Source organism: Cryptomeria japonica, chromosome 3 (assembly GCF_030272615.1).
Source record: "Cryptomeria japonica chromosome 3, Sugi_1.0, whole genome shotgun sequence".
NCBI classification, from domain to species: Eukaryota; Viridiplantae; Streptophyta; class Pinopsida; order Cupressales; family Cupressaceae; genus Cryptomeria; species Cryptomeria japonica.
Genome location: NC_081407.1, coordinates 700905863 through 700919032, shown reverse-complemented (window position 1 = coordinate 700919032; position 13170 = coordinate 700905863). Strand labels below are relative to the sequence as shown.

Sequence of the window (13170 nt, the reverse complement as noted above, 5' to 3'; positions counted from 1 at the left end):
AAATACTCGGGAAACAATATATATAATTATATAAACAGATTGATGTTATAAGATATTAGCTTCATAACAATCTTCTCCTCAATGAGTATTGACCCTTATATATCCTTTTTCGATCTGGTTCTCTGATGGTTCATTAGAGGGTCATGTGTTGTTTATATATATCCCAAATGAAAATGGAGAGTTATGTTTTTCTCCATGGTGACTATTCTTGTAAGGGTACTCCCCATAAGTTATTCTTTGCCTTAACTTATAACCGTTTGTTGTAATCGCACCTCTTTGATTGCTTAATGACACGTATTAACATAAGCACAAACCTTTGTATGTAACTAAATCTATTCACTGCATTATTATCTTAGATAAGTCTATGCATTGATATAATTTAAGAATGCTGCCCATTGATGGAATGGAATCATTGCCTTCGTTTCTTCTTTGTGAAGGTAACTACTAGTTGATACGTTGACTTCAGGGAATTGTGAAGTCTCATAAATGAGACGATTTTCTGATTAACGGTCTCTTGATTTGTTTATTTATGTTTTCTTCCTGTTAGAAGGTGGGTGAGAGGCTGTTGATAGGTGGGGAATGACAGTAAGGTGTGGGTTTGGGGTGTTCACTCCCTCTTGGATAAACCTTGGACAACCTCCTTTTTTTCTCTTACTCAACCACTCAATGTGCATCTGGTGTGGGTCAGTCTCCCTAATTTTCCCCTTCATTTTTGGGAGAGCTCTTTGTTTTGAGGCCATACTCTATCGGCCGCTTCTTGAAAGTTGATGATACCACCTCCTTCATGGTTCTTTCTACTTTCGCATCCATCCTATTGATATTGACATCTCCATTCCCCTTCTTGGAGATGTTGTTCTCATGGTTGGGGGTAGGCTAGGGACTCAATCTCTAGATTATGAGGGCCTCCCCTTTTGATGTCATCGCTGCATCTTCATTGGTCGCTTGGCCATGGATTGTTCTATCTCTCATCGTAAGGGCACTGCCACTTGGTGGAAGGATGCTATTGATGATTACCTGACTGGCTTGGCTTCCAATTCTTCCTCTGATAACTCTTCACAGGCTGCTGATGATTCCTCCCAAGATGATGTTCTTCTAGCTGCTGGTTTGGCCTCTTCAAACCCTGTGGATCTATCTCTGCCTCTTGCTGCTGGCATGGCCCCCTCTAGCCCCATGGACCCTTCTTTGCTTGTTGCTCCTGTTTTGCTCCAGCCTTTGGTGGCTGACATTTCGCCTTGTCAAGATTCTGCTCCCTGTGTTGACAGTCTCACTATGAGGATTCCCCCTCTTGACTCCCCTTGTGATGGTGTTCCAAATGATAGTGTTGCTTGGACTGTTGTTCATTGACGAAGGAGAGATCGTTCTTCCTCCTCCCAAACTCTTCCTCGAGTTGTGGATGTTTTTTCTCCTCACTCTTGATGTGGGTTACTGTTGTGACCATTTCACACATCGCCTCATTAAAATGGGGACCCCCTCTTTTTTGCTCGTTTTGCTCGCCTTTTTCTCCGTTTTTTTAGGGTTTTGGTTTAGTATGCCAGTTGTCTGGACTAGGGTCAAGCCTTAGGGTTTCTGTTACTGCGTTTTCAGGCCAGAGTCCAGTCCAATTTTGAATTTGAGAGCTTCCTCCCGAGGGATGCAATTTTGGAAATAGGGTGAATTCGTCAGGTGGTCAAGTGAGTTGGTCTAGGTTTAGTCGGAATTTTGATGCAGAAACCAATTTTTGTCTAAGTATTGGTGATGAGATTTTGATTTTTGCCCGATTGAGTAATTTTGACCAAATTTTGAAAATTTTGATAATTGATCCCGGGCATTGGAAATGACTTGTTTTCGATTTGTGAAGTGATTAAAATCCCAGAATCTTGATATTTTGGCCTGTGGAAGCAAAATCGCTCCTGTCCCTCACTGAAGGATTGGAGCTTGTTTTTCAAGATTTTACTGTCCTTGCAGGATCAAGACGAATTTCGGATTGGAAGTGATAAAGGGAGGCATGTTCTTTCCGTTGAATATAATTTGAAGAATTTTACAAACACGGAAATGTGCCAGGAGCAAAAATCGCTCCTGTCCCTCAGTGGAGGACCGGGGCTCAAAATCAAACATTGCCTTGTCCTTGCAGGATTTGAACAATTTGATGATTTGAGGAGATCAAAGGAGATATGTTTCATCAGTTGAATATAATTTGGAAGTGCCTTCGTGAAGAAAATTGGACCTAGAAGCTAAATCGCTCCTGTCCTTCAGTTAGGGACCAGGGCAAAATTCAGTGGTAGCTCCTGTCCCTCTCCCAGGGATCAGAGTGATTTTCCTTGTAAGGCAAAAGTTGAGCAAAGAGCAAGTAAGTTTTAAGTTTGAGGTAAGCAAAGAAGGTGTAATGAACCCGTTGAAGACGAATTGAAGATTACAAGACATCAAAGTGAACCCCATATTGGCTTGGGCGCTCCTGTCCCTCAGCTAGGGACCAGAGCGGTTTTTGCCTTAGACCAATTTCTCACCAAGTTAGAACAAACTCCAGGCCAAGGATGAATGAAAGGGGGTACAACGAGTCCATTGAATATAATTTTGGAAGTTGGCAAAGTGTGATTGAGCTTGAAAATGAAAATTCGCTCCTGTCCCTCAGCAAGGGACCAGGGTGAAATATTGGTTATGTTGCCTTCCTCCCAAGTTTAAATCACTCCAAGTCAAAAGTACAAAGTGGCAATGACGTTTGAGGTGTCTCGACAAAGAATGAAGTTGCAAAGATCGCCAAGGATGAAGGATTTGCACTAAATGCCCAGATTCGCTCCTGTCCCTCTCCAAGGGACCTGAGCGAAATATTCAAATATGTCCAAATTTAGGTTGCCGCTCACGTCTCAAGTGTTCGAAAGGGAGTAAAGAACATCATTTTGCACCTTGGAGACAATTGCAAGTCAATATGATGAAGGATTTACACTATATGCTCAAATTCGCTCCTGTCCCTCAGTCAGGGACCAGAGCGAAATCTCTATAAAGGCTTAAGTTTTGGATGTTGATCACGTTTCAAGTGTTCAAGAAGGACCAAAGGACATCGTTTTATATTGTGAAGGCAATTGCAAGTTGATAAGAACAAGGATGCGCCCAAGACACCAAAGTTCGCTCCTGTCCTTCAGGCAAGGACCAGGGCGATATTCACTATATTGGCCATTTCTTTCGAAACTTACGACAAACCAAGGTCGTACAAGGTTGCAAAGCGTCAAAGTGTTCTTAAGAAGATGATATACGAGGAAGTCAAACATCAAAAAGTGAGCAACTAGAGCATGGAGACAAAATCGCTCCTGTCCTTCAGGCAAGGACCAGGGCGATTTTCACAAAAACACTCATTTTCCTTCGAAGATCATGTCAAAGCAAGATTATATAAGATCGAAAACGTCATTTGGAACGCAACAAGTAAGAAGCTAAGATTAAAAGATGATGAATTTTGGCTAGAGCATAAAATTCGCTCCTGTCCCTCACCAAGGGACCAGGGCGAAAACCATTCAAACATCAAAATGCCTTGTTAAGGACGAATAAAGTAAGCGTGGAACCAAGGGATAACGTCATTGCTTGCCACATGATGAAGATTGGTAATCGAAGAAGTTAGGATCAAGGAGAAAACACAAGGTTCGCTCCTGTCCCTCACCAAGGGACCAGGGCGATAATGGTCACAAAGGGCATTCGTCTACGAAATCAAATCAATCAAGCACAAGGTTCTTGTCGGAAATGCCAGTTTCAACGTAAAGATGAAGATTTTGAACGTAAAAGGTAAAAGAATCAAGGCTAAGATGATAATTCGCTCCTGTCCCTCTCCCAGGGACCAGAGCGATATGGTTTGTATCTTTCCACCTCTCCAAATTTTGGCGCTAAAACATTTTTTTTGAATTTTATTAAATGCTAAAAATCGATAAATACAATTAAAAGTTAGCATTTAAAATTTGCGCGTGAGCATTTAATTAATTATTTCTTGCCTTTAAAAAATCGAAAAATTAATTGCAAAGGCATTAAATGAATTAATTATTATTTTAAATAAAAAATTAAATTGGGGTGCTTGGGTTTCATTTGCTTTATTTTACAAAGTCGGCCCTTGGTTTTTATTTAAAAATTGTTTAAATTACTTTATTTTTTACAAAGTCGGCCTATGGGGATTAATGAGGTAAGCGCCTATAAAGGGAAGTGGTTTATTTCATTTTCAAATCATCATTTAAACCTTCATTCACATGCGATTTGGAGAAGACAAAGGGGTGTGCGAATTTAGCAAAGGAAGTAGTGCGAACATCATCCAAAGGAGTGCGAGTTTGAGTGAAGCGAGCTTGCCATCAAGACGTTGAGGACCCCCAAAGGTGGCGAAATTGCAAGGAAGGACATTCGCTTGAGGAAGATCACGTGGGGAAGCTTCAAATTTTGATTTTGCCTAGGCGAATCTCTTTATTTTGCATTTTAGAGTTAGATCTCAAGTAAGGTATGGCGATGTAATCCTTTGTTTTGATTTTGAATTTTGATCGTCATTACCTTAAATTTTGAATTTTGAAATTTTGAATTTCAATAGCTCAATCGTTGTTTAGGAAATGATAACTCAAGGACTTATCATGAAGTTTCCTAAAATTAATCTTTGATCTAATCTATGTTATACATTGCAAAATCTATTGCTTATTATGAAAGGTTGTGTAGGTATGGCGACCCCGAAGGCGGGAGCATCCACCAGTCGTCCAGCTCTCATGAAGGAAGATCAAAAGAACGAAGAACTGGAGACCAAGATCGTGTCTAAGTGGAGCAACATTGGAGATACCAACTTGGGCAACTTCAGTACGAAGAAGTTTCGAGAGGTCCCTTACATTGGCAAGCCATCACCTGTCGCCAGGAGGATAATTGAGAGTGGCATCATCAAGGCGGCCGGCTTCCCTCCAGCAGTTCAATGCCATGAGTTGATGATCGAGTGTGCTCGTCATTATGATCCACAGTCCAGAACGATCGTGTCCAAGGAGGGAAACACTTTAGCTTATCTTTCAAAAGAGGCTATAAGTGAGGCTTTCCATCTTCCAAAGCATAGAGATATGGTCTACAAGAGCATAGAAGGAGCCAGGTCCATGTACGAAGATGATCCAGATGCTTGCCTAAGCATCATCAACAAGAATTGGTTGCTTAAGAGTCGTCCTCGCCTGAGCAAGATCCCGAACACACCACACAGGATCGATTTCCAGGAGGAGTACAGAGATTTGATTACAATGCTCAACCGAGTCACAGGAGCCCCTCAAGCCTTCTACTTTGAGAAGTGGATGTTTTACTTCATCCAAGTGATAGTTCAGGGAAAAGGAACAATTCATTGGGCTAGAATGATTAGCCATTGCTTGGACGTACAGTTAAGGCGACTCAAGGCTACCAAGTCCTTCCACATGAGTTCATATGTCATATATGCCTTGATTAGGAGCTTTGAGTACGCAGGACTACCTAATAGGGGAGTGATTGGAAGAGGACCCGACGAGGTCAGAGTTTGTGATTCCTATGTTCACTTGCATCATCCACCAGGAAGTAACTACAAGTTAGTTAATGATACCTTCACGATGAACATCACCAGAACGTTGCAAGGCGGGATTCACAATAGATTATCTCAGGATGCACAGGAACTAGTAAAGAGGTACGGTGCTTGGTTTATCCAATTTCCGAAATTTACTTATATCAGAGTTCATGGATGTCCTTCACCTCCATACATGTTGCCGAGATATCCGACAGACAGAATAGTGTTACTTGAGGTAACAAGACAGTTGGCAGCTTATGTGAAGGCATTCAGACACAGACATGGAAATGGAGTTCCTGTACCTATCATCTTAGGCAATTCAGTTGAGGTATGTCCTAATGCTTTAGCCATAGATGACGCAGAGAAGGAGTTAGCTTTGTATTCTTTTTCATTCTTTGCTTTGAGAGAAAGCTTTGATCCACATGGATATATAGAGGAGACAGTTGGTAGAAAGTTTAAGCATGAGTTTCAGATAGAAGATTTTATGATGAATCTCTTAGACGATCTTGAAGTGAAAAGAAAGATGCATTCTAGATTGCCTTTGGATTTCATCAGGAAATGCAAGATTTACAGAGTGGCCGACCAAGCTCAGGACAGTGGCAGACATCTTTAGTCATCCTATGATCGAGAAAGCAAATCGGTAAGGTTAGACTGGAATGAGCCCGAGGTTGTGGATCTAGATGCTTTGATGGCTTCGGTCTTGTCTTGTACTCGCAGATGGGTTGATGTGCAGCATCAGAAGTTGAGAGAGCAGGGCATAGCTATGACTTTCACTTTGGGAGAGAAACCAGCTGAAGGTGGAGCTAGTGTAAGCGAGGGCAATCCTAATCCCAGAAATACAAGTGAGGGCAACCTCCGAAGTGCGAGTGAAGGCAATATCCATCCAAGAGGCTCAAGGAGGAAAGAAAGACCTGAGAAGAGAGAATCTTCCAAAAAAGAAGCAAGAGGCCAACCGAGATCGTTCATCTGGCACATCTTCTCGACAAGAGAAGAGGACATCTGAGATAGAGGAATCCATGGAATCAATGGTACAAAATGATAAAGAGGACAGGCACCTCGAAGGTCACCAGGTGAATCTCTTCAAGATAATGAGTTGCATGATGATAGGGAAGATAATGAAGTAACATCTCCTCCCAGAGAAGAAGAATTGCTCAAGGAAATACAGGTTAAAGAAACAAGGTCTGCCATCCCAGATTGGTTGAAGGAAAGATTAATGAAGGTGATCGTGATTGAGGACGAAGACAATGTAATTGATTTGGAGAGCCTTGTTGGACATTCCCAGGAAGTGACAGAGAAGAGAAAAGCTACCAAGATGTCCAAGATGATTAGAGATGAGACTGGATCCAGAATATTGCAGATAGTTACACCGGCCGTGGACAAGTATGAAGGTGAGATCCTTGCAGAAGAATATGATGTAGAGACATTTGAGCTTGGTCCACTCACAGCCGAGCAGACACTAGATGATGCCACCGATTCGTTTGAGGCATTGAAAGATAAGCTTAGGGAAGAAATGGAGAAAAATAGAAAGCTTGAGAGAGAAGTTGGTGCATGGAGAACATATTTCAGCCATCTCAATCAGCCTTTGGGACGTCAGGATCCAACAAGATCACCCGTGCAGGCACTTCCCCTTCAATCAATTAGTGAGGCAGAGAGATTCAGGAGTTTGGTCCAGCATATGAGCACTTGGATGGACAAATCTCATACAGTTGCCGTAGAATTTGCAACAAGGATGATGAAGACTATTCATAGGGCTATCCAGGTTCTTGAGATCATCCACAACTTGATGATAACAGTAGCTGCTTTTGCCCATACCAAAGAGGTTATCATTCCTGTCTTGCAAGTAATCAGACAAACATCAAGGAAGGTCTTAGCGCAGGAAAAGATCATGGATGGAGGACCTCACAGTTTACTTCAGTGGTCAACCTTACTCCAGATGAAGGAAGTTCTCTTCGAGGACATCAGTACTAGATGTAGCCATGTTGAGGAGGTTATCCACCCGATTCAGGACAGAGTATTTGAGGTACTACGTACCATTCTTGGCAGGAGGATCGAGATTGAGACAGATGTAGATTTGCAGGAATTAGAGGATAGAATCAAGGTTATCTTTTGCAAGGATGCAAATGTTATCACAGATGAGCAACGGGACCAGATGTTTGCTACCATGCTGCTGATTGAAAAGACTAAGGAACTTGAACCTGGTTGGGACGCTGCTCTTCTCCAGGCCTTTGATCAGGTCATCCACTTGGAAGAGAGAATGAAGAATCTTCCCGAGATTCCAATTGCTGAGATCGAAGGAATCGTGTCTAGATTCATTGCATATGCTAAAAAGGAGCATTGGAAAGGGAATAAGATTCTAGATGAGAGATTGTTATAGATGACATGGCACCTTAATTGTCATTGGTTTATGTCTCCTAGATTTTCGTGCCAAATTTAATAATTGGCTATGCATTTAATGTTGTGCAATAAAAGGGGAACTTTTGTAATAAAACCCTAATTAAGGTTTAGGTGTCATAATCTTGGCCATTGATCTTCTTTCGATCTGGACCGTTCATTGTAATTGAGGATGCTATTTATACCCTCATTTCTTTCATTTTATGTAACTAGAAATTAGAGAGAGTTAGAAATTATTGATGTATTAGAGAGATTAGAGTTTAGAAGCAATTTACTTTTGTAGCAAGATTGAGCTTTGAGAAAGGAATTCAAGCAATTGTTGTACATGATAGCTTTGAGATCAATGAAATATTGAAGTTATGGTGTTTTGTTGCAATTCTTTTGGTTATCTTCATGGTTGTTCATTTTCCTTGAATCATTCTCAATCGAAGTAGTGTGTTAATTCGAAGGACAAAGTGTTGGACTTGATCTTTGGTAGGATTCGTTTTCCAAACCACTAGCTTGTTGCTGATTGTAGGAACGCCTTGCGTGGTCGACTGGAGATATTTGAATCGCTTAAATCTTCAATCGTTATTGTATCTTGGATATGTACCTTCGTGGTAGTGTTCTTGATCTTTGATGTATTGAAAAATCATTCGTTACCTTAGAAGATCGCATCAATTTCAATTGAGTTGTTAATTTATGGCAATATTGAAGTTGGTTGAATCTCACCAAGTCTAGTCCACATCAAGTCATTCTTAGGGTTAGACTAGATTAGACCTCTTGCAAACCCTATCCTTTTGATATTTTTTTGAAAAGCTTGTTTAGTCTAGCAAAATCTTCGGCGACGTAAGGCCCCTTGATGACACAGCAATCACAACGACCACTGGTGCTTATCCACACGTAGAGACCCTACTAAAAAGAACATTGGAGTCATCCTAACTGATCCTTCTTGCGATATCTTCAGCAGTTAGCGACTTTATTCAAGAGAGGATAAGATGCCTTTGGGTATTTTATTCTGTGTATGATTGTGTACAAAATACACGTCAACAGTTACTAGCTGTTCTGCTAGTGTGCTGTAAGTGGTTTGTTTGGGTCTTTGTTGTCAATGGCCTGTTTTTGGTCTGTCATTGTACAAGGTCAGCACCCTTGTTTTGCTGCTTTTTAATAAAAAACAATTGATATGTTTGTATATTTAAAAAAATGATACAATAGACAGCTGACATTTTATGCATCTTTCATTTCAAAACCATTAATTTATCAAATGCTAATTTGTAATATTCACCAAAAATTCAACTTACTTACAAGTGGTGCCTTTCAAAGGTGATTATACAGCTGGAAAGATGTTGATTCCTCCTTCAAACAAGTATTGTAGCTAGTTATCCTTTTCTCTTTTGCTTAAAAAAAGCTCTAATTTGCTTTGTCCGTATCTCTAAGAAATTCTTTAATCTTTCAATTCAAAACTGGAAATAAAATATGTTATCAATCACCGTATCTTTACAAATCCGTAAGCATTCAGGACACGGGTGAACTCTGGAATTGGCTAGGAGGGTGTCTTTGAAACCAATCTTTGCTGTATGGTTTTCGTTGCAAGGCAGAAAAGATGAACGGTTTTGTTTTAAAAATAAAAATTCCTGGAATAAATTTTCTTGTGCATTTTTCTCTTTTTTATACCATTTTTTTAATATTTGAAACATTATAATTTCATTTCCTTCTCAGAGTGACTTCTGATATATCTTTTTAACTTCACCTTTGTGTTTTTATAAAGTCAGTTTTTAATAGCTATCTAATATTAATAAAATAATTAATTAAATATAAATTGCTCTTAAAATGAGTGGCTTCATAATTAATCCCAATTAGCTTATGGTAATTAAAATAGGCAAAGAGTCTATGCCAATTGATCATGCTTGGGAAGAGGACGTTACATGAATGGTTTCACTTGTTTGCAGAAACACTGGGATGGATCCACCATAGGGATGAATAACAGCAATACATAGATCATGGAAAAACAAGCTATATGCTGATATTGCCACCATAACATTCAATAATCGATCACTACAATCTGTAGTTTATATTATGTCTGATATCAGAAAATGATGTTTAATAGAATAAGATGAATGATAAAAACACTAGGAATTATGATAGCTCTTTTGTTATTCAATGATGAGATAAATCATAATGCACGAATATCGTGTATTCAATAACTGTAATGTTTAGTGTTTACTGACTGAATAAAATAGTGTCATACTAATGCTTTTGTCAGATCTGATGTGAAATATTCAAAGGGCTAGCTTATACGAAGATACTATACCCTCTTCAAATGAACTGATGCCAGCCCTCCTGAATCTAATATTTCGTATTCATCTTTCATTGTTGCAGGCTGATTGAGCAATGCTGGGACAAAGACCCTGCAAAAAGGCCAACATTTGCTGATATTATTCATAAGTTAGACACGATCATTTATTTTTGCAATCGGAAAAATCGTTGGAAGGTGCAACTCTTCTGCAGCTCATTCTGAGAAGTATAAATGGGGTTCAAGTTATGTATCACTATTATTCTCATATAATTCAATGAAAACAGGTGTATACAGAAATTAGTTTAGGGGTGGGAAGCAAACAATTTGTTTGAGAGATTTACTAACTTTTGTTTTTAACATTGTTTTAGGGCAAACCAATCAAGTATATTCGGAACTTTAAGGTACTATGGCGTTTGCGGCAAAAAAGTGATTTCTCATGTTCAAGCACCCTCTCATATAATGATTGACGAGTGATCACGTTCCTCTTCCAGTCATCGCAGTTAATATGTCTGGTTTGACTTTTTTGTGAAGGAATGAGGATTTATCTTTTGAGTGATGAAGTTCCTCTCGTATATTGCTAGAAGATTTCTCTAGAGGAACACGCTCTAGAACAAGTGTGTTCTTTTCCAAGGTTAAATATTTGGTGATCCATAAAACTTTCCAAAGGCCTATCGTCACGCGTCTGTGTGAAGTCGAAGTTGAATATGTGTACATTATATTTTTTATTTATTGGGAATATTCTTTCTTCTTATTTAACTTCTATGGTTTGGCATATTCATTCTTATTATGTTCTTTTTTATTATTCGTTCTTATGTTCATTATTTGGAGTGTGGATAATCTGCAAATGATGTGACCAGCTAAAACAGCAGACCAGTTAATTGGGTTCAATCTACTACAAAATTTTGTTTACATGTAGTAGATTGCCATGACATCAGCCTGGAAAGTTTTTCCACCGTGAATATGGACAGAGAAGAAGAGGGCTACTTCTGATTGTAATCACTAACAATTCATAATTTTAGAAGTAAATCTGATTAAACTCGGTGGAGAAACTCCTGTGCTTGGTGAAGAAGTGAACAAGTGCTGCCTCCTTCCTCTGCTGAAATTGGAGTGGGATTCCTAGCCAGCTGGGCCAGATCGGAGCAACATTTTAAACGGGTTTTCCAACTTCTCACAGAAAGTTCTTATAAGGTACAACATCTGTGTTTGAAAATATCCGTAATTTTGCATTTCATCCTACCAAGACAAAAGTATCCGATTGAGATTTGCTTTCTCAGTATGTAGAAAGCAATCGACAAATACGTAGTTAAGTATCTTACTGAAATTAAAAAGTTATCAACATACCTTATCATGTAGAAGAAGTACAGCTATTGCAACAGTCCATAGAAATCAGTGATACGTTGTTACAAAAATTGGTGTCTCAAACTTGTATGTAAAGAAGGGTAAAAGTCAAGAATAACATATAAAGTGGCTATTTTGGGAAGCATATTGTATGGAGACAGGGACAAGTTGGTGCTCTCTTATTCTTTTATTAGTTGTTTTTGAAATGGAATTTTACTTTTAGAAGGTTATGTATATATATGTCTTTTAGATAGTTATTTATATGTGGGTTTAGTTTGCAAGTTTGTGTATTGAGGTGAAGATTGTTGTAAAAATTTGCATTGTAAGTGTGTTGTAATTTGTTTCAAGATTTGATAATATATTGTTAATATATTGTGCAGGTTTTGGAGAGGAGTTTTTTTCTTTTTTTTTTAATTTAAATTTTTTTTATTTTTTATTCTTCTTCTCTTGAAAGGGTTTTTCTCATGTAAATCATGGTGTTATGTTTTGTTTTGTTTTGTTATATGTTATTTATTTTATATGCATTTCTTCAAATCTCTATAATATTGAAATTGAAATTTGTGTAACCTTTGTATCAATATTAATGTAAGAAACATTTTTGCATATTTTTGCTTTCTTGCAAGTGGTATTTTAGAGCTTGTCCAATTTTAGTTCTATTTGTTGGGTAGATGATTTCTTGAGCTAATTGAGGTTTGATTGGGAGCTTGTGCAAAGTATTTCGTGTGATGGCAAGCACATTTGGCAAAATTGAAGTAGAGATTTTTTTTGACACAAATTTTGAAATGTGGAATTTAAGGATGAAAGATTTGTTGATTGGTTGGGATGTATAAGATGTAGTGGATGATTATGTGTAGAAGCTTACAGATCTAGTTTTGGCTACACAATATGATGTAATGGATATAAAATATAAAGTCCTCGCAGGATTGACTCATAGATTCAATTCTAATAAATGTCCATGAAGAACACACTTCAAAGACATTAGGAAGAAGTTGTGTGACATGTATCAAGCCAAATCTTTAATAAATAAGATTTTTTCGAGGAAGAAGTATTCCTTGAGAATGGAAGAGGGTGAACGATTCTTTGAGCATTTGAAAACTTTTAATATGCTAGTGACTTATTTGATTTCAATTAAGATGAAGATGGATTCGGAAGAAAGGTGCCAAACTTTGGTATGCTTGTTGCTAGATTCATGGGATAGCCTAGTCATGGCTATTGAGAGCACTTCAATTACCTTGAAGATGAAGGATGTTGGTTCTTTGCTATTTTTGGAAATGAGAAGGAAGGCCTCTTTGAATGCCAATGCGCTTGAGTGTTCAACAAAGACCAAAAGAATGTGGTAAGAATGAGAAGCAACATGGCTATTCTAAGTCCATGAAGAAGGGGAGATCGGAATCCCTTGGTAAGTCCAAGGCAATTTGTTGGAACTATGACAAATCTAGACAATTTAAAAGGATTGTAAAGAAAAAAAAAAGAAGATTCGATTTTGAGCTAGAGAAGAAAGACAAATGCTTTTATTGCAACCTTGGCCACTTAACATGTGGTACTACATGGTTGATTGATTTAGGTGCATCCTTTAATGATTTCAAACAAAGATTGGTTTAGTAAGAAAAATATAGTGGTAAGGTGTATTTTGGTGATGATTTTATCCTTGACATTGTTGGTTGTGGAATTA

At 38.5% G+C, this 13170-nt stretch overlaps 1 protein-coding gene across 2 annotated transcripts in view; it reads left to right on the top strand.

Moving 5' to 3' along the window:
- Positions 1–10911, top strand: part of LOC131066993 (integrin-linked protein kinase 1) — a 61226-nt gene extending 50315 nt beyond the window's left edge. The window contains exons 11-12 of one of the 2 annotated variants that reach the window (XM_059218535.1): positions 10244–10355; positions 10529–10911. In XM_059218535.1, the coding sequence (XP_059074518.1) occupies positions 10244–10355; positions 10529–10627 (211 nt within the window). In that variant the 3' untranslated portion in view covers positions 10628–10911. Of the gene's footprint in view, positions 1–10243; positions 10386–10528 lie in introns of both variants that reach the window. The other variant, XM_059218536.1, reaches the window with a different exon arrangement.
- The last annotated feature ends 2259 nt before the right edge of the window (positions 10912–13170 follow it).